This window comes from Eptesicus fuscus, chromosome 9 (assembly GCF_027574615.1).
Source record: "Eptesicus fuscus isolate TK198812 chromosome 9, DD_ASM_mEF_20220401, whole genome shotgun sequence".
Classification (NCBI taxonomy): Eukaryota; Metazoa; Chordata; class Mammalia; order Chiroptera; family Vespertilionidae; genus Eptesicus; species Eptesicus fuscus.
Genome location: NC_072481.1, coordinates 19,926,473 through 19,948,618, shown reverse-complemented (window position 1 = coordinate 19,948,618; position 22,146 = coordinate 19,926,473). Strand labels below are relative to the sequence as shown.

Sequence of the window (22,146 nt, the reverse complement as noted above, 5' to 3'; positions counted from 1 at the left end):
ATTTGATGTTAAGTGCTTAGACCACAGTGCCTGGACAGTAAGCGTTAGCTATATTTTTCTTACCGTATCCTTATCAGAGCTTAAATACCACTATTCTGTCTTCTCAGTCTCTTACTTTCTTGTAGTTGGTTACCTTCACTACAATCCCTTTTCCAGATCATTCAAAAATACCTTAAAAGTTGGGTTCAACATATACCAAGATTTTCCATGCTAAGAAATATACATAGACTGTTTTTTAATAAACAAGCATTACCTTAATCCCATTTCTCCAATTAAATTTCAGTTTGGTTAAAAAAAACATAAAAAAGCCCACGCTAAAAAAATTAAAGAGCACTGTATTTTCACACCATATTTAACCAAGAATTTACATATAGAAGGAAATGGTGGTGACAAACTGTCATCTAATAATTACATGTCAAAGGGAATTGTGCTAGTGCTTTACACATCATTTAATCCTCACAACTCACTATCCCACTTTACAGTTGAGGTTGCTGAGGTTCAGAATGTTTCCCAAGAATAGGTAACTACGTAAGCGTCAGGATTAAACCAACAGCTTAAAGTCCTAAAGTTTGATATTTTAGTCTCACAAATTTTACTTGGACTAATTAAAGATTTGAGAAGGTAAAAATCAGACTACTAAGTAAACTTTTACTACTTAGTCTAACATTCCTAACTCTGCATGTACTTGCTTTCAAATTCAATTACCTGGTGTTTGCTATATGCAAGGCAATCTGAAAAATATAAAAAGCATTCCTTGCTCTCAAAAAGCTTGCCGGAAGAATACAATGGACAAACAACCCAACTGTGTTACAGAACAGCAAAGCACTGAGTTGAAAATGAAGCACTTTAAATATTCTTAGTTTGCTTTTTTTAAAGACCCCCTTACCGATGTTTGGAGACAGAGAACAAAGGGAGGGAAATATTTTCATAACGATCTGTCCATTATATCAACCTTGCCGGAGTCCAACTATTCATTCAGGGTTGAAGGCTGCGAATTTTTACTTAAAGCTCAGGTATCGTAAGAAATACTTATTAAAACAACGTTTCGACCAGAAGTGAGGGCCAAACAGCCGGCTTCAGGGAGAAATCAGAGCGACTCGGTAATTGGCCAGTGCCGAGCAGGACAGGAGCACCAGTCTACCGACAATAGAGAACAAAGACGACTATTCCTAACCCATTTCACTGAAGCAAAAACAAACAAAAAGACCCAGCCTTTCAGGTGCATGCATCGTGCAACTTCCTCAAGGTCTGTCCATCTCGTTGGCGAACGTCAGGCAACCATCCTTGACCACCCTCTACCCCATGTTCACTGTTTTTTGGGGGTTATTTTTCTCCTTGAAGGATGGCGAACACACGTAGTAAAATAAAGGTGTCCAATCTTCCGGCTCTGTAATTACTTTATGTGCCGAAATCAGAGATCTGATTAGGAAAACCTTAAGCGTCGATTCCCACAGGTTGCTCCTGCCTGGGAGAAACTTAAGCTCATTACCGCTAAGTCCGACCCGGACCCTGCGACCTCGGACAGGGCACTCCGGCCTCACCCCGTCTTACCCCAGCCCTCCCTCCCACGGCCCCTTCCTGCTCTGGCTGTCTTCACCTCCTACACTCTCGGTGCAGGCGCCTACCGCTACCCACGGTCAGGAAAGCGCTCCCTTTGGGGGAAGGGGAGTTAAAGGTTCGTTTCTGGAAGAATCTGAACACTTGGGGCATGGGGCAGCTGCAAGAGGTGGGAGGGGGAAGGGTCGGTAAGGGGGCGGGGACCTTAGCACGACCCATCCACCTCTTTGCGCCAGGAGATCCCTAAGTCCCCCTCGGGCCTCCACTGCAGCCTAGACATTCTCCTTCGCACCCGTGGCGGGAGGGGAACCTGAAATCCAGGCTCCGGAAGACGAGAAGGAGAGGAGGGGAGTTCACGGCTGCCTCGGTCTCCAGGGGGCGGGAAGCAAGGGGAACAAAGCCGCTGGCCACCCATGCTCCCGGGTGGCCGGGCGACCCCGAAGGACCAGGGAGGCCCGCTTACCTGCCGTCAGCAACTGCATGGCGTGAGTGAAGGACGGGTCGAGCGAGTCCTTCTCGGCCATGAGTTCGGGCAGGTACTTGTTCTCCGGCTCCATCTTGACGGAGGCAGTGGCTGAGGGGGGCAGCAGCGGGGTCGGCGCCGGACCGCCCACTGTCGCGTCGGGACCTGTGGCCGAGGGCGGCAGCAGCGGTGGCGGCTGCGTGGCGGGCGAGGCCCGGGCTGCCCCCCGGGACCCTCCTCCGCCTCCCCGGGACCGGTGAGGCAGCGGTGGCTGCCGAGAAGGCGCCTGACGCACCGAGGGGTGGGCACCTGAGGGGTCCATGGAGCCGCTGCGGCCCGAGGACCGGCTCATGCGCGCGGCGGGGTCGTCCCGGCGCTGCATTGGGGAGGATGAGCGATCGAGAAATCGAGAAAGCGACGCGGCAGCGGCAGAGGCCTCGGAGGCGGTTGGCGGGGGTGGAAGAGCGGGAGCGACGCCGACCGAAGCCGACCCGAGCGACCCAGCGAAGGAGAGCACCGGAAATGAGGCGGCGCGCGTGCGCAGCCGGGCACCGGCACCGCCCTTGGGTTTCTCCGTGGAGAACAAAGTCCCCAGTCGGGCCTCGGCGCCTGCGCACCGCCGCGGAACCCGAAGAAGTCGCCTTCCCGCTCCCCTCTCCCCTCCAAGCCCGCCAGGCGAGAGCCTCGTGCGCGTGCGCGGGTGGCCGCGGGCTCCTCCGTTCGTTTTCTTTTCCACGTGACTCAGCGCTAGCGGGACACGCGTCTCCTCCCCCAGCGCGCGGAGGGGGCGGGGGTTGTGGAATGTCTTTGTCTGCGCGCGGGCCGCGGAGTGCGGGGCGGAAGACCTGTTACTCGCGGGGCCACGCCCCCCCCCCCCTCAACGGCCGAGCAGCTGACGGGGGGGGTCTCAGTGGGTCGGGGGGAGGTCACTGCCGTGTGGAAATGGAAAGAGACAAGCGTGGGGAACTGGGGGTGGAAGATGCGGGGGAGGGGTGGCGGGAAGAAGAGAGAATTGAGGTTGTTCAGGCAGGAAGGATGGAAGGAGAGAGCCGGCCTGAACTGGGAGGGGCAGAGAGGGCGCAGGGGAGGCCAGGGGTGAAGAAGGGGCAGCTAAGCCAGAGTCTGGCGCAGGGAGGAGGGTGGAGATGGGGCAGTGGGAAGATTGAAGTCCACTGGAAGACATGGACTAGGAGATCCGCAACAAAGTGGGATAGAGGCCGGCCAGGTCCTTAATCGATGATGGTTGCATCATTAGGGTGACTCCTACTGATGTGAGTGCTAGTCCTCCTGCCTCTGTTGGGCCCTTCATAATGGGTTATTCCAAACTTGCTCAGGGAGCCCCTTGCCACTGCTGTGGAGGCCCAGGTGTAGTAGCCTCCCACATCATTCTCCTCCCCAGTGCTATATATACACCAACGTGCGCCTTCTCTAACCTTTCCATAGTTTTTTGTTTCCCCCATTCAGAGCACTCCCCTTTTCCTTCTGGATCAGTTTCCCAAATATGCCCATGCAAAAGCATTTCTGAAAAAATGTCTTCTGGGTGCCTGGAAACGATGTTTGAGTCTGGAGCTTAAGACACCTTCAAGTAGGACACATTAAGGCCTGGCTACCTTCTTGTGGGTGGGGGGAAAGAAGTCCCCCACAGAAATTAGAACAAAACACAAGCCCATAAATTATCTCATGTATATTGTACAGATATATTTCCAGTGTCTGGTGCAGTACTTTACTTTGAGGTCACAAAGGTAGTTTATAATGAAGTAGAATAAGAATGTTTTAAATAATTGTAATGAAAAGCTGGAATGTGACAAGTGCCAAAAGATAAGCAAATATTAAGTGAGATTGGAGTTCATAGCACAAGATAGATGTCAGACAGGGAGAATGAGTTCCAGGCAAATGGAAATGTGAAAAAAATGAGCAGAGATGAGACTGTCAGAGATACCTTTAAGGAGTAATCCAGTTTCGACTGTGAAGAAATAGGTGGGTTGAGACGACAGCAAATGCATGCAGGAGGGGAAAGGGGGCAAAGAGGATTTATAGCTCCCTTGCAATTCGTTTCTGCTGCTGTCCTTGAAAATTCTGCTTGGATGGTGGTGTTACAAATGGCTGAAGTGTCCTTGCTCTGTAATGAGATGCCCAGATGGAGGTACCCTGAGCTGAGCCTAATAAAACTTTGATAAAGAAGAGTCTGAGAAGGAGCTGGGTTTCTAGACCAGAATCAACATTCTTACAGGATGGCTGCCAAACTTTTACTTACTTTTTTCTGTGGGTTGGGTTGAGGGGAGGTTTGAGCCCTTCTTTCTGGTGAGACACACAAAAGGTAATCTGTGAAGCCATGGTTATGCGGCTGCAGTGTACTCACCTGCTAAAGATGCAGCGGCCTTCCACTGTGGAGGGAGGGTGGAGGGGGCGGGGGTGAACCCTTCCATGAGGGTAGGGAAGAATAATTCCTGTCCTGAGAGCTGAGAGGTCTGGAGTTCATTTGTGTTGACCACCCAATGCTGTCTCAGGCTCTCCTGAAACTATTAACAGTATGGCTTTGTGAAAACACTGACTTTGAAGTGAGGCAGACATATTCAAATCCAGCAATGCCTTGTCCTTGCTGTGTGTCATTAGGAAAAACCACAACCTATCTGAGCCTTAGTTTCCTCCTTTATAAAGTGGAGATAATTACCTCTACCTTGCACAATTGTGAACATCAACAAATACCAGTGTAAACCTCTTGACAGTAGAGCTTGTAAGCAGAAGTTATTAATAATCATTATTATGCCATTTAGAGCCTAAGGAAGTGTTTTGGTTGCTCATGTTGGCTGTGGATCTGAAAGGCCTGCTCTCTTATCTCTCACTTTCACGGATTATAGCTAGACTTTGTTCTGGAGCAGGGAGGTTCCAAAAAGACTAAGTTTCTTGTACTCTATTTCCTTCCATAATCTAGTCGCTATGGCCTGGAGTGCAGGAGCAATTGAGAGCATTGTGATTCAGATGGAGTTCAGGCCAAAGCTGGCTCTTCCATTACTTAACCTTGCTCATCCTCTGTTTCCTCCTAGATAAGGCAGGGCTCCTAACGATAACTACCCCAGGACTGATAGGATTAAATGGCAGTACCTCTGTAAAGCACTAAGCGCAGGAGCTGGCAATTAGTAGGTGCTTGATAACCAAAAGAAGCCATTGTTACTATTACTTCACATGTGTATTGAGTATCTTATTTCAGGCTTTCACGTTCATGTGAGTCCTTAACATGCAGGCTGGGAAGGGTGGCAGTTTGCCTGACCTGTTTGATCACCATGGATCTGCCTCCCCTGCTTCGCAACCAGTTCCCAGGAGAAGGGCTCCAGCCCTGGGCAGGAGAGTTTCTCTTTCAAGGGTGTAGTTTATCTGTTCAATCTTAAACACCTACCTGGTGCCAAATACGTGGAGGATGGAGGACACAGGGAGACTTAGATTCAACATTTTAAAGTGTTGTTCTAAGATTTTTTTTTAATTACAAAAAAATATACTTTTAGCTTTAAGAAAAATCCAACCATAATAAAGGCATAAAGTGAAAAGTAACCCCCCCCCCTCCCCAAAACCTTGCCCATTCTCTTGACTGGCATTCTTTACAGATGCTATTCAAGGGTTGCTTGTGTATCTAGACATTTTAACACATCTATATGCAAGTCTATCCTTTTTGTTTCAAACACACACTGTAGTGTATTATACAGTTTTTAATTTGTTTTTAAATGAAATATTCTGGTCACCTTTCTTTGTCAGTATATATAAGTCTGTAAGTCAGGGTTGCATAGTATTATGTTGAGCTCTTTTAAGTAGTTCACTTCTGATATAAATATAGGTTGATTCCAATTTTTCAGTATTGCAAACCATACTGCAATGGGCATCAGTATACAGAACATTTTTGTGCATAATAGCAATATATCTATAGGATAATTCCTAGAAATAGCATAAAAAGGTTGCACCAAGCAGGAGGGTAGGCGGCATCCTCTTCTTCCACCTCCTCAATCAATTCTGGGTGCCCTCTTCCAATTTTTTTAGTCTTCATCAATGTAGTAGCTGAAATAGCATGAGATACATCATGGAATAGGAGAGTCCATGTCTTCAAGGAACTCACTGTTTAGTGGTAACAAATATGGAAACCAAGAGTTACCATGTAATAGTGTGAAAGTGTTATAATAGAACGCAGCACAAATTGTTGTGGGAATGCACAGGAAGGGGTGACTGACCAATTGCTGACATGAATTAGGGAAGCTGGGTCTTTGAGAAGTTGTCAGGTGGCGTGGAGGGGGGCCAGGGCATTTAAATGTTGGGAGTTCAGCAGAGCTTGGTCCCATGGCTATATACTTCCTCCTCTAGTTCAGGGCTCTGGAATTTAGATCTCTAACCCAAACTTCCTAGGTCCAAATCCAGATGCCCAGTGTATCCTTGCCTGGCATCCCCATTTGGATGTCTCAGAGACCCCTCAAACTCAATGTGTCCCTAATGGACCTCAAACAGTAGCCATTGGCAATGCTTCTTCAGGACCCAGATGACTTACTGTAGCTCAGGGCTTGGGAGAAACCCCTCTTTCAGAACCCAGGCCTGTTCTAGCACCCTGAGAACACCCAGGCCAGCAGAACTTACAGAGGCGTTCACTTTCAGAGCCATCTCCTTTCTTGCCTCACTCTAGTCAGGAGCTGCTCTTAGCAATCCCACAGAAGACACCTTTGTTAGTAGCAGTGGCCAGGGATGGGAGGGGATTGGAGCAGGGCTGGTGTGTCCAGTGACTTGGCCTTGTTGTTTTGTCCTATAGCCCCATGTGAAAAGTCCTTAGAAATGTCCCCAAAATACTGGAAGGGGATTTTGCAGGGGCAGTAACAGAAACTCAGGATGATGAGTGTTCATGTGTGTTTGGCTGTGTGTTTTTCATTCCACAGGCCGGTCAACCTGCATGATATTTGGGTTATAGCAATCTTTTTTTCTGCCTGTCCTCCCAACCAGAAGGTGAGTGGCTGTGGGCAGGAAACATTTCTGTCTTTGTATTTACAGAAACTGGAACAGAGCAGGCATTGGAAAAATGTACATTGGTCAAGTAAATATCAGCAAAATAATAAATTCTCATTCTCCCTTTGCCTTTACCACTGACTTGCTCCTCCTTCAGTGTCCCCCATCTTAGGAACAGTACCCCCAACTCATTGCCTAGCTAGAAATCTGGGGCTCATCTTTCTTTCCACGGCCTCACAGCTCTATCCGCCATATACAATCCATGCCTAAATCCTATTATTGTTTACTTCACAAATATTGCAGGTCCCATCCATGTTTCTCTGTTCCACTACCTCTGCCATAGTGCTTCACCTGAACATTTGAACTTCTGTCACCTCTGAACTGGTCCCCTACCTCTACTTCTAATCACTCTTTCTCTATTTTCCACCCAGAAGTCAGCATAATATTTTCAAAATGCAAATCTGATCATGTCTGTCTGCCTGTCTGTTTCTCCTACACACACACACACACACACACACACACACACACACACACACACACACACACACACCTTGTTGTTAGTTAGACCTTTTGAGTGACTTCCCATTGCCCTTAGGATAAAGACCAGAACCCTTATCATGTCTGACTGAGCCCTGCCTGTATGGCTAGCTTCCCCGGCTTTCCTGCCTCATCTCACGCCTCTCTGCTTAGTTCCTGTCTTGGCAACCCTGGCCTTTTTCAGTTCCTCAAACAAGGCAGACTCTTGCCTCCTCCAGACTGCACACTTTCTGGTTCCTTTGCCTAAAACTGCTCTCCTCTCCCCAACCCAACCCCTGCCTGCCCCGATTCCTCTTTTCCTTAGATACTCTAATTCCTACACATCCTTCAGATACAGTACGTGAAAATGTCTCTTCTTCAGGGAAGCCTTCCTAGATCCCCAGGGCAGGTCAGCTTAGCTCTCGTTATGTGCTCTCTCATGGCTCCTTTCTAACACCTATCACATTTTAAATTCGCTTCTCTGTGTATTATTTGAGACGACATGGTCACTAGAGTAGAGAAGGGAACCAGGGACTCACAGACCATATTTGGCCTGTGTATATGTTTTAATTGGCCTGGCTAATTTAAAAAAATTGCAATAGTTGCCAGTATTTAAACAATGGTAGATTTCACATTTTTAAAAAAATTCTGGCCCTAACCAGTTTGGCTCAGTGGATAGAGCGTTGGCCTGCGGACTAAAAGGTCCCAGGTTCAATTCCGGTCAAGGGCATGTACCTTGGTTGTGGGCACATCCCCAGTAGGAGGTGTGCAGGAGGCAGCTGATCGATGTTTTCTCTCATTGATGTTTCTAACTCTCTATCCTTCTCCCTTCCTCTCTGTAAAAAATCAATAAAATATATATTTTTTAAAAATTCTGGATTTCTAGTTTTTCTTAAAACATCAGATATTCTAGGAAGCCTGGGTTCGTATTCCTCCAGGTAATTAGCTTCAACCTTTAGAGGGCACTGCCTCTAACTTCGAAGGCATTTCTGCTATCAGCCTGACTGTCTAGGCCAGTGATGGCGAACCTATGACACGCGTGTCAGCACTGACACGCGTAGCCATTTCTGATGACACGTGGCCGCTGAGGCGGCCGCATGCCGAGGATGAAACATTTGTGAAATAATGTTTTTTCCTCAAAGTGACACACTACCCGAGTTATGCTCAGTTTTTTGGCGAAGTTTGACGCACCAAGCTCAAAAGGTTGCCCATCACTGGTCTAGGCCTTTGAATTTGTGTCTCAGTCGTGGAGGGATCATTCTGGTGGTGGAATGGGAGAAGAGATTGGAGTAAGTGGGAAAGGGCAATGGCAGCCAGAGGAACCCAGGGAGAGATGGTCATATTCTAGTGGGAGACACCTAGACCCAAGAGGTACTACATCTGGACTTAGTCAGTTGGGCCCAGGCCTGGAGTGGGGGAGGGGAATAAGCTTCAGTATCTAGGGCCCCTCTACTACCATTAGAAGCTTTATTTGGCCTGGCTGGCATGGCTTAGAGGTTGAGTGTCAACCTATGAACCAGTAGGTCACGGTTCAATTCCTGGTCAGGGTACATGCCCCGGGTTGCGGGTTCAATACCCAATGTGGGGCGTGCAGGAGACAGGTGATCAATGATTCTCTCTCATAATTGATATTTGAATCTTTCTCTTCTCTATCCCTTCCTCTCTGAAATCAATAAAAATAAAATAAAAAATATTTTTTTAAAAAAGAAGCTTTATTTGAATGGACGATTTAACCACTAAGCAACCTGGCCAGAGCTCAAATTAGTCTTTTTTTTTAATCCTCACCTGAGGATATTTTTCCATTGATTTTTAGGGAGAGTGGAAGAGAGAGGGAAAGACAAAGAAAAACATCGATGTGAGAGAAACACATTGATTAGTTGCCTCCTGCACATGTCTTGACCAGGGCCCAGGCTGGGGAGGAGCCTGCAACCCAGGTAAGTGCCCTTGACCAGAATCAAACTCAGGACCCTTCAGTTTGAAGGCCGATACTCTATCCACTGAGCCAAACCGGCTAGGGCTCAAATCAGTCTTGATAACAATTGGTTGAGCTGTAGCTTTGAACCCCATGTTGTTATACTTAGTACTGAAAAAGTGCTGATTGAACACCTCTGTTCTCCTCTAACTAGATGAAAAAGAATAGAGGAGAAAAAAATCACTACTCTGAGCAACAGAAAAGACCTATCTGGGAAACTGCCTGAGAATACTGAGATCCCACCATCTGTGAGGCCACAGCCAGGGGTATAGTGTGGAAAATAGACTTGGGGCCTACTTTAGGCTGTTTTATGGATCCTGGATGAATCCCATTTATCAAAGGACTAGTGGCCCAGTGCACAAAATTCGTGCACTGGGGTGGGGGAGGGATGTCCCTCAGCCCGGCCTGCACCCTCTCCAATCTGGGACCCCTCAGGGGATATCCAACTGTCGGTTTAGGTCCGATCCCACAGGCCTGCCCCCCCCTGCTGGCCTGATTGCCCCCAACTGCCCCCCCCCCCCGTTGGCCTGATCTCCCCAACTGTCCCCCCTGCCGGCCTGTTCGCTCCCAACTGACCCCCCCCCTGCTGCCTGCTCTGCTCCCCCACCGGCCTGCTCACCCCCAACTGCCCTCCCCTCCTGGCCTGATTGCCCCTAACTGCCCCCCCTGCCAGCCTGCTCACCCCCAACTGTCCCTCCCTGCTGGCCTGCTTGCCCCTAACTGCCCCCCCACGCCAGCCTGATAACCCTCCCTCCCCCCCCTACTGGCCTGATTGCCTCCAACTGCCCCTCCTGCCGGCCTGATCACCCCCAACTGCCCCCCTGCCTGCCTGCTTGCCCCCAACTGCCCCCCCGCCGGCCTGCTTGCCTCCAACTGCCCCCCCCCCCTTGCCAGCCTGCTCTCCCCTAACCGCCTCTGCCTCAGCCCTGCCACCATGGCTTTGTCTGGAAGGATGTTCAGAAGGTCTCCTGGTCTAATTAGCATATTACCCTTTTATTAGTATAGACTAGAGGCCTGGTGCACAAAATTCGTGCACGGGGGGTGGGGGGGGTCCCTCAGCCTGGCCTGTACCCTGGCTGGGACCCCTTGGGGGATGTCTAACTGCCAGTTTAGGCCCAATCCCACAATCCGGGATCGCTGGCTCCTTACCACTCACCTGCCTGCCTGCCTGATCACCCCTAACCACTCGCCTGCCTGCCTGATCACCCCTAACCGCCTCTGCCTTGGCCTCTGCCGCCGCTGCAGCTTCATCTGGAAGGGTGTCTGGAATGACGTCTGGGAGGTCATTTGGCTGTCCGGTCTAATTAGCATATTATGCTTTTATTATTTTAGATGGGACCAGTGAGTTGATACTATGTTATATGAGGCTGTTACTGTTATTTTTTCAACTATAAAACAGGTACTGTTATTCCTGTTTTATAGTTGAAAAAGAATGAAAGCACAGGGAGATTATATCACTTGCTCAAAGTTACCAGGGATTTGAACCCAGGTAGCACCTTGACTTGATAAATTTTAAATTCTCTGCCATAAGCATAACTGATTTAGACATATAAAGGCAAAGAAACAACCATAACCCCCTAAATTATATAAATTGGTAAATTTTGGTCTCTAGTTTTATAAAATTGGGCATCATCACACTGAATTCAGTGATTATACAATGGCATCAATACAATGGCTACAAAAACATCTAAAACCCATTAAAAACAGAATTTCTTTGTAACATGAAATTGACCTAAATGAATTAATTTGTTCTTGAACTATTACAATATTAAGTTGCTATGATAAAGCTCACGTTAAGCAATTGCACTACTTTCTTAAAGTTTATTAAGTCTTTTAAATTTTCTTTTGGGGGGGGAGGGAGGAACAATAATCCACTGTTCTAAAGAAAAAACAATCTAAAGGAAATTAAAGTTGGAGGCTTTTCCCCTTGGTAAATTTCGCTATTACAAACAGAAACTTCCGAAATCTTTGGTCCACCTTAGAGCCCAATATCTATAATGCCTTGTACATAATAACTACTACAAATCTTAATTATTAACATTTTCTAAGGACTTAGTATTTGCCAGGTTGTATAAGCCTTTAAGGCTAGGAGAAAAGACTATAGTTATGCCCTCTTTACAAAGAGGAAGAAACCAAGGCTCAGATAGTTTAAATAATTTTCCCAGATCACATAAGTGGTTAATTAAGGTTTGGACCTCAGTGTTGCCTGATTTCAAAGTCCAAGCTCTTAGACTACAAATAATTGTAGAGATTTGTTCTAAGACATACTTATGTAACTGTATGAGGATGATTATTATAATGAGGGTGTTTCTCCTACAATTTTAAACAAGTCAGACTCTTCTCATTCCAAAATGCTCTTCAGTTTAATCCAATATCAGATCAAAATATGAACTGGGAAGCATTAGGGACTATTATTTTTTCCCCTGGACTTCAACACAGGGCCCACTTGACACTTTGTTGATGGTTACCGAGCTTTCACACTTGTAAGTGCCACAGAATTGCCAGGTTGTCATTAGCAATTGTTCTTAGTAAGAGATCTAAAACATTTCTGTGAAGATGGCTGATACAGGAATAGTGGACATGTTCTCCACTAGATGGGGTAAGGCAAGGAGAGCTGAGATATGAGTGACAATTAGGCATCAAATAGCATGGCAAAAGCCAAGTATCTTAGGGGGGTCTGCCTGTTGAACCTAAAAAGGTCATTATAGAACAAGAGTGGTTCCTGTTTGCTTGGTTGTGTTTGTTTTGGTGATGAAAATGCAAGGTGTTTTCAAATAACCAAAATACTGGTATCCCTTTCATAGAGAGATGGTAAAGCCATCAGCAAAACCTTCCTTAAGATGTCACACCTTAAGACAAATTCTGGATGCATAGAAATAGTTTAGTAAATCACAGCCAGGTGGTTCCTGGGAATGCCATCTAGGAGACAATAATCTGCAAAGTTGGGGTGATGTCAAAGGATGTGTATATGCCTTAAAAAAACTAATATATGGTGCCATCTTCTCCATGGCCAGAATACAAGGGTCCAGGGAGGAAGCGGGAGTGATCCCTCTCATATTTATACTTAATAAGTCACTAAACAGCTCTAGTTGGTTTGGCTCAGTGGATAGAGCATTGGCCTGCAGACTGAAGGGTCCCAGGTTCGATTCCGGTCAAGGGCACATGCCTGGGTTGCGGGCTCGATCCCCAGTAGGGGGCATGCAGGAGGCAGCAGATCAATGATTCGCTCTCATCATTGATGTTTCTGTCTCTCCCTCTCCTTTCCTCTCTGAATCAATAAAAAATATATTTAAAAAAATAATTCACTAAACAATTTTTTGCTTTTTCTTCTGCAATTTTGGTTTAAGTGATTGGAGGTCTTATTTCCCAAGGAACACTTCCTTCAGAGAATACAGACATTAAATTATTCCCTTTAAATTGGAGGCTGTGACTTCCCCTTGGTCATTCTGAGTTTCTCAGGCAATTGAGTCAATGGCAGAAAAAGGGTTTTTAATATTGGCTAGGGTGATTATCAAGTGGAAATTAGATTGCTGCTACCACATGGGACAAGGAGAACTATGTCTCTTCCCAGTGGATTCACCAGGGTGTTTCTTAGTACTCCCATACTCAATAACCATAAATGTAAAACTATAGCAAAGCAATAAAAAAGACAGGACCACCTAGCAGTGAATCCTGTGGAAATGAAGGTTTGGATCATCCCACCAAGCCAAGACTCCCCTCCAGCCAATGTGCTGGCAGAAGGTAAGGGGAATATAGAATAGATGGTGGAAGAAGGCAGTTATGAGTACCAGCTTAGCCTCATGATCGCCTACTGAGGCAGGATCTGTAGCTACTGTGGATATCTTACATTCATTGATCATTTCTTCTTCTCCACTTCTCTACTCCCCGTGCCCCGCCCCCCCTCCCCCTCCATGCCTGGCTATCTGGCATGAAAAACATTGGTGGTGGCTAACTTCACAATTTAGGTTCCAGGTGGAAGAATAACTGACATTACTCAGCTACAATGTGGTTGGTAACCGTGTTTGCCCTGTGCCCCAGAAAGCTAAGCTCCATGGACTATATCACCTGGGCTCGTTGCTCACTTGGGTCCCACCAATGGAAGGAACTAACAAGAGATGGGCATGCAGAAGGAGAGTGAGTTTGGGGTTTTTCCCTGCTCTGGGCTGCATTTTCTTATTTTCTGGCAGTGGCTGCTTCCTTCTAAGCAGCTCCTGTCAGCAGCCCCTTTTCCATGGCTTGGGGTCTCACTGGGTTCAGGGAACTCCATTTCCTTCCTGTTGCCTTTCACACAAGCGTGGTCCTAACTTCCTGGTGTTGCTAGTGTCTGGCCACCTCAACCTCCATTTTTGGTTCCCTTAACTGTGCTTACACATCTTGAAAAGTGCCTTCATTAAAGTTGGAGTCATCTGAGTTTAGTTGAATTTCCTGCTGAGGCTCTAACTGATAGATCAATCATTTAAAGGTGAGATGCAAAATTCTACTTATTATTGAAAATAAATCAATCCATAAAACATATTAAGAAGGATGGGAGATGAAAGTTAAGTCATTCTTTACAAAAACATTTACTGAGTGCTTCCTATGTGCAAATTGGGTGTTGGGAATATGAAAATTAATGTCAGTTGCCGCCCCTGTGGACAAGCCAGCCAAGAGGCAGAGGTATACACAAACTGTGCAGTGAGATAAGTGCTTTGGAATAGAAGTGCTATGGGACAGATTTGAAGTTTACTCATTCATTTTACAACTTGGATTGATTATAATCCCCCTCCTCCCCTGGCCCAGAAAATGGCATGTAAAACCTAAGAGAAACACAATTTCTTTAAAAAATATTATTTTCATATTCTGTTTTAGTATAGGATATTAATTCCCAATGCGACAGTAAAAGATCTGGAGGGATGTTCACCAAAAGGTTCCCAGTTGTGCCGAAACCAGTTTGGCTCAGTGGATAGAGCGTCGGCCTGCGGACTGAAGGGTCCCAGGTTCGATTCTGGTCAGGGGCATGTACCTTGGTTGCGGGCACATCCCCAGTAGGGGGTGTGCAGGAGGCAACTGATTGATGTTTCTCTCTCATCGATGTTTCTAACTCTCTCTCCCTCTCCCTTCCTCTCTGTAAAATATCAATAAAATATATTTAAAAAAAAAAAAGGTTCCCAGTTGTTATCTTTGAGAAGTGGGAATAAGAGAAAAGTTTCACCACCACTTTATACCTTTCTATATCATTTTAATTTTTTCAGTTTTTAATTTTAAAAATTGGTAAAAAAAGAACTATATGCAATTAACTATATGGTATAAATGAAAGAAAGGAAATGATGCTTATGGCAGATCTCACAGAGGGGAATATTATTTGGGCCTTTAGAGAATGAGCAGGAGGAAATCATGGAGTAGAGACAGGGGAGAGGATCAAACAGAATCACAAAATATCTTATCCTTGTTTCAGATAGTTACAGTACCTCCTTCACACCTGCCCATGTATATTAATTTGTTGATAGCATCTTGTCAGAAAACAAATATGCACTGAGACCCTGCTCTATGTCAGTGTATCAAAAACCAAGACAGTGTAAGTCAGAGTTCCTGTTGTCAAAGCATTTACAATCCCAATGGGGAGCTAAGACATTCTCAGAACAGAGACAGCCCATGGTTAAGTGCCAACGGGTTTGGCCCATGAAAGAGCAGGAAAAGCTGAGTATGCTGCCAATGTTTGAGCCTGGGAGCCTTGAAACAGTGGTGCCATTTATAAAAATGGAAAGTTGGAAAGAGAGAACTGTTTTGAAAGCAGATATACCTATAGTAAAATATCACAGACTATGTAAATTACTCTTTGGCTATGCAAATGAGCAGGGCTGCAGAAGTGATGTTTAGACAGTAGGGTGCCAGGAACTATAATAATCTCTACCTTTCATTGAATGTAGACTGAGTGCTAGGCACTGTGCAAAGTTCTTTGCATACATTATCATTTAATCTTCACAACAACTCTATGAGGCCAGTATGACCCCTATATTTTAGATGAGAAAAGTGAGACTTGGAGAGTTTAGGTCACTTGCTAAGGCCTTGCAACCAGTGGGAAAATGACAGATTAGGATTTGAACACAAGTCTGTTCAACTCCAAACCACTATGACACTATGCTTTGTCATCCAGGAGTATTGTTACTGGAACCCCAATGTTTTCTCCTTGAGTCAGCCTGCCTGCAGACACTGGCCCAGAGAAATGCACTAGCAGGAGTTTGCAGTACAAAAAGAAAAAATAGATTAATATTGAATTGGTCAATACAGATGTGGGGAGTTAATTAATGCTCTAAAAATTCAACTCCCACCCTAGCCAGTGTGGCTCAGTTGGTTGTGCGTCTTCCCATGTACCAAAAGGCTGCCAGTTCGATTCCCCATCAGGGTACATACCCAGGTTGCAGGCTCGCTCCCTGGTAGGTGTGGAGGATGCACCCAATCGATGTTTGGCTCTCATATTGATGTGTCTCTCTCTCCCTCACTATTTCTCTCTCTATAAAAATCAATACATATATTTTTTTAAAAACCTGACTCCCTAATGGAGTGTAGGTTACATATTATATAGGGCAAGTTTTCAAGATACCATAGGTTAGGGATACTGATTGGTTGGAGGTGAGGTAAGGGTGATGAATTATTTCTTCAGGTCTTGAGGACGGTTATGAGGTCTTTTCCTCTATCTGTTCTAATGAAAAATTAGCCAGGGGGTGGTTCTGGTTCCACCTTAGGGCTCAGGAACTGAAACATAACTTAGGTCAAGATAACTTTAGCCTGCCAGAGGTCTGGATCAGGTGACAATTAGGTCTGGGTTACTGTCTTCTGCTGCATGGGAGGTTGCTGATTATCTGCGGAAAAGTCTAGGTTTCTGAGAGGTATATACATAAAGAGAGATATGATTTCTAGAGCTAGGATTTAAAACTAAATTTAATCTTGGCCCTGGCCTGGTAGCTCAGTTGGTTAGAACATCATCCTGATATATCATGGTTTTGGGTTTGATCCCCAGACAGGGCACATACAAGAATCAACCAATGAATGCATAAATAAGTGGAACAACAGATTGATGTTCCTCCCTCCCTCCCTCTCTCCCTTCTTCCCTCTCGTAAAAAATCAGTGAAACCCCCACAAAAACAAAATTTAATCAAAGACATAGGGACCCTTGGTTTCAGAATGTAGGGGATACCAACTCTGCCCTCAGCCGTAAGTTGAAGGCATAGGCATGTGTGCCAGCAGACATTGACCATCCTCTCAGACAGACAGCTCTCCATCACTACCACCACACCAACATATTGAAAGAAGCTCAGATAAAATGCTAACTGTGGACTGGAGTGGGCAGGGAAGGCTTTAGGAGGAAGCTGAGTTTTGAGCCAGGTCTTAAAAGATGGATCAGCCCTGGCCCGGTATGGCTCATTTGGTTGGAACATCATCCATACACCAAGAGGTTTGATTCCTGGTCAGGGCGAGTGCACAGGCAATCGATCAATGTTTCTCACATTGATTATTCTCTCTCCCTCTCCCTTCTTCTTCTCTCTCTCTAATCAATTGAGTGAAAATGGAGGAAGGACACTCCAAGCAGAGGAGGCTACAGATGCAAAGAAGAGGAGATGGACATGTATAAGGCATACATGGAATGGAAAGTGCATTGGGGCCTGATAAAAAATCAAATCTAGAAAATCAGATATGGAAGGCCTGAAATGGTCTCAAATCTGCTGTAGGAAGCAAAAAACCTTAATAGGAATATATATATACTAGAGGCCCGGTGCACAAAATTCATGCAGGGGGATTGTGTCCCTCAGCCCAGCCTGCACCATCTCCAATTTGGGACCCCTCGAGGGATGTCCGGCTCCATTTAGGTCCGATCCTACTGGGCAGCTGGACATCCCTCTCACAATCCAGGACTGCTGGCTCCCAACTGCTCGCCTGCCTGCCTTCCTGATTGCCCCTAACCTCTTCTGCCTGCCAGCCTGATCACCCCCTAACCACTCCACTGCCAGCCTGATTGATGCCTAACTGCCCTCCCCTGCAGGCCTGGTCATCCACAACTGCCCTCCCCTGCAGGCCCAGTTGCCGCCAACTTCCCTCCTCTGCTGGCCTGGTCACCCCTAACTGCCCTCCCCTGCAGGCTTGATTGCCCCCAACTGCCCTCCCTTGCAGGCCTGGTCCCTCCCAACTGCTCTCCCCTGCTGTCCTGATTGCCCACAACTGCCCTCCCTTGCAGGCCTGGTCCCTCCCAACTGCCCTCCCTTGCTGGCCATCTTGTGGCGACCATCTTGTGTCCACATGGAGGCAGCCATCTTTGACCACATGGGGGCAGCCATCTTGTGTGTTGGAGTGACGGTCAATTTGCATATCACTCTTTTATTAGATAGGATTCTAGAGGCCCTATGCATGAAGATTCATGCAAGAATAGGCCTTCCTTCCCCTGGCTGCCAGCACCGGTTTCCCTCTGGCACCCAGGACCCGGGCCTTCGCTCTGGCTGCCACCTTCCACCTTCGATCCAGCCCTGCCGCCCTCCTGTAGCTCCCTCCACCCCCCGGCCCCCCCTCATAGCAGGCATCCTGCCCCGCCCAGGCGCCTGTGCGAGTGCTACCCAGAGGCCCAGAGTGGCCAGGGCAGGGTGGAACACCTGCATCCCGTCCTGGCCGCCACCATCTTTGTTGCATCAATTTGCATATTCCCTCCTTATTGGCTGTGGGCACCTCCATCTTTGACATGGAGTGATGGTCAATTTGCACATTCCATCTTTATTAGATAGGGGATATATATATATATTGATTTCAGAGAGGAAGGGAGAGGGAGAGAAAGATAGAAACATCAATGATGAGAGAGAATCATTGATCAGCTGCCCCTTCCCCCCCGCCCTCCGCCGGGGTCCGAGTCCACAACTCAGGCCCACACACATGTGCCCTGAATGGGAATCAAACCATGATCTCCTGGTTCATAGGTCGACACTCAACCACTGAGCCACACCAGCCAGGCCCTTAATAGGATTTTTAATGGAGATGGGAGGGTGGTGGAAGGAGAATATTTGGCATGCTTAAAATGATCTTTAGGAAGGCTGCAATGTTCAGGATGGATTGGAATTCGTCATTTAAACTAGATCAGATCTGGTTGATATTGGACTAGAGTAGCAAGAGGGAAAATGGAATAGAAGGAAGTGGATGTGAGAATGTTTTGAAGAAAAACACACACACTAGAAATGCTTGGCAACTAATTGCATTCAGAAAGAGGAAAGGAAAAGGACAAGAATCTGGGATTTGAGGTGTGGGTGGCCAGAGGAATAATGATGCCTTTGAGATCAGACTGAACTTGCTTTTGGTGACTGTGTGTGGCCTTTCTATGAGGGAAAGCAGGTAGAATGTGGAGCAAAGGACAGAAAAATAAGTGAAGAAGGATGAAGAGAAGAACCTGGAAAGAATGAGAGAGGGAGGGAGAGAGAGATATCAGGGTATCAGAGTCAAGAAAACCAAGGGAAAGAGGGAGGAGGTCTCAAAAAAGTCAGAGGTGACCAAGGTCAGATAGTATAGAAATGGCAAGATGAATCACAACAGGAAAGAGGCCACTGACTTTGAGAAAATCAATATGTTATCCCAAAGTAAATCAGTCTGAGCAGACTTTTTTCTCTCAACAAAAATTACCAAACACACAAGGTGAAGGATACTGGAAAGAGAGTGGTGATTCTGAACCAATGCAGCTAATTTTTCCTGAGTACCTTTAATGTGCTTAGGTTCAGGTGATGGCTGGACTCTATCCTGTTGACCAGGCAGGTATTATCAATGTCTTCTTAGAGAGGGAGACTGAAGCTCAAAGAAGTTAATGAACTTTCCCAAGGCCACATAATGGAATTAGGATTTCAGACCAGGTCTGCATGGTCCTAAAGCCCTACCGTTTCCCACCTTACCTCAGTGCTGTGCTGGAGTGTACACTGATGACTCCATAATAATATCAACAGCTACCATTTCATGAGCACTTCCTAGGCACTAAAGACTGTACTAAATTATGTACAAAATTTTATTTTATGATACCCTTTGAAGTGGGTATTATCAATTGTATTCTACAGATGGGTAAATTGAAGCTCAGAGAGGTTAAGAGATGACTAAAGTCACACAGCTAGACAGTGGCTGAAGTAAGGTTTGTATGAAGCTGTGTGCTTCTATTGCCTCTCAAGAATTTTTCTCTTATTTTTAATCCTCACATGAGGACATATTTTTCATTGATGAGAGAGAGAGAGAGAGAGAGAGAGTCATTGATGAGAGAGAAAAATCAATGTGAGAGAAACATCGATGGTTGCCTCCATATACACCCCAACCAGGGAATGAACCTGCAACCTAGATATATACCCTGACCAGGAATCGAACCTGCAACCTTTTGGTGTATGGGATGATGCTCCAACCAACTGAGCCATACCAGCCAGGGCTCAATAATTTCTTAAAGGAAATTTCTACTTGGGACCCCCTAGCCAGTGTGCCGAAGCTTTGTAAGTCAGTAATTGTATAAAGCCAGTATCACATGCTTCCTGGGTGATTTTCAGTGGTTCAAATGTTGAGCTTCTGGTGGCAGACTCCCTGGATAGCATCAGTATCGCTCAAGACTGCTCTGTTGAGTAGCAGGGCTTTCTATCACATTCCTTATTTCACCCTAGGGATTGAGAACAGTGGTTTTTGAAACTTGCTTTTCATCAGGGCTGGAGAAAGCATGAGAGTTCATCCATTGCCTTAATTGTCAGAAGTGTTTGGCAGAATCAGGCACTTGTGGCTGGCTGGTGCCTCTGCCTGGCAGCCCCAGGGGCTGGCATCACTTTTCCTGACTGAACTCGGCAGAAAGAGGCTGGCTGGGTAGCTAGAGGCATCTGCCTGGCCGTGAGACTGAGCTCCCATTCTCTCCCAGCAACCTGAACTGTGGCCTGGGCAAGACCCAGCGAAGGCACTCTTGTGACAGCAGCTCGGGTGGAGAGGAAGCAGGTGGGGAAATTTCCCTGCGGGGTTCTGGGCAGAAATAAGCAGGAGCTCTGTTGACACTGTGATTGGTAGGCTAGAGGTGGGGGCCATTAGGACAAGTGCTGCTCTTCTGCTTGGTCATTAGTCAAAGGGCCTGAGGGAAAGTGTCAGCTCTCCTGATCTGATATAATTTCCAGCCCCCTGCTGTATAACTGAGTGATTCTCTCCATGCCTGGTCAGTGGCGGATTTTTCTCAAGGTGAAAGCAATTAGGCCTCCATCTCCTCCTCCCCTACTGCTGGAAAGCAAAGGAAGATGGAAGGGGAGCTGTCCCTGCTCTTCCAAGGTCAGCCAGGGTGCCCTGGCCTCTTCCAGTAATTGGCTCCCGGACCTGCTCTTACCTCTCACAGGTTGCTGTGGTCTCAGCGAAGAGAGCAGTAGCTGCTGCTTTATACTTCTGTCCAGAACAACAGAGAGGACATCTCGCCCTGCCCTGGGCAGGGAGTTAACTGGAACACTGTGAGGGCCGCCAGGGCAGCACACACATGGAGCTGAGCCGCTCCCTCCTCTCTCTCAAATATTCAAAACCAGGCAGGAGGAAGCTCTTTGGAAGGTGGGAGAATCCATTGGTTTGGTTAACAGTTAGGCCAAGCACTCTGCTAGGAGTTCCTGGTCCCTGTCGTCTTGGAGCAGAGGGGAGCACCGGGGGTGCAGGAGGTGGAGGGGTGGGAGAGGTAACGAGCAGAAAATTACTGCGGTGCTGAATGTCACAACAAAAGAGGGGAGGATACCCCGGGAACCTGATCCACAGTGGAAGTCAGGGAAGGCTGCTTGGAGGAAGAGACTTTTGAAAAGATAAAATCTCATGGTCAAATGTTTAAAGGTAAAAAGGGCAAAAATGGGAAATAGAAGCTTCTGCTTATCCCCTACCACCCTCCCTAGTGGTAACAGCTGTTAATATAGTGTTCTGTACTTTCCCAGGAATTTTCCATAGATAGTGAAGAGTAAATAAATACCGAAATATGGCTCTCCTTTGAAAAACAATAGGATTGTGTCCTGCACTCATTTTGCTGGTTACTTTTTTTCACTTCACAATATATCCAGAGCATTGTTTTATGTCACTCAAGAGAACTTTGCCTCATTCTTTTTTAAGGCTGTGTGTGGTATGAGGAAATGATTTTTAAGAGGTAATACATGAAGAATGAGTGAGATTAGGAGGGCAGAGAGGTGGTTCTTTAAGGAAGGGTCTAGGAAAAGAAAAACAACAAAGATCTCCCTAACTAGACCTCCTAATGTCTCCCTTCCTACTGTTTTCAGACCACCTCCCTGCCCTGCCCCCTGCTGCCACATTTTTCCCATTCTAATTTGCTAAGCCAGTCAGTTCCCTTCGGCTTGCCCTATCCCTGGAAAGCTTCATTCTTCTCGCCAAACCAACTTATTAAGTATTTTCCTAAATAGAGAACCATCTACCCAGAGAAAAATCATGCCACTCCCCCAAAAGACAGAGGTAGCTGCAGGCAGTTGTGGTTTTGAATAACAGTTAAGAAAAAAAACTCACATAAAGCACCTGGCAGTTCACAAACGGTGGTTGGTTGGTTGTTAATATTGTTAGTTACATGGTCTGATGGATGAGTTGGCTGCTGCAAGAACCCATCCTTCATCCTGGAGCACCCACCTCTTGGTTGGCAGTTTTTAAATGCAGAAATGGTGTTTTGCTTTTCACTTGTTTCTTTTAAAAA

The 22,146-nt window shown here is 46.5% G+C and overlaps 1 protein-coding gene across 2 annotated transcripts in view; it reads right to left on the bottom strand.

Annotated features, from left to right (window-relative positions):
- The window catches only part of KHDRBS1 (KH RNA binding domain containing, signal transduction associated 1), a 31,545-nt gene extending 28,993 nt beyond the window's left edge, over positions 1–2,552 (bottom strand). Inside the window, exon 1 of one of the 2 annotated variants that reach the window (XM_054720757.1) lies at positions 2,021–2,552. In XM_054720757.1, the coding sequence (XP_054576732.1) occupies positions 2,021–2,402 (382 nt within the window). In that variant the 5' untranslated portion in view covers positions 2,403–2,552. The remainder of the gene's footprint in view (positions 1–2,020) is intronic. The other variant, XM_054720756.1, reaches the window with a different exon arrangement.
- Between the last annotated feature and the right edge of the window lie 19,594 nt (positions 2,553–22,146).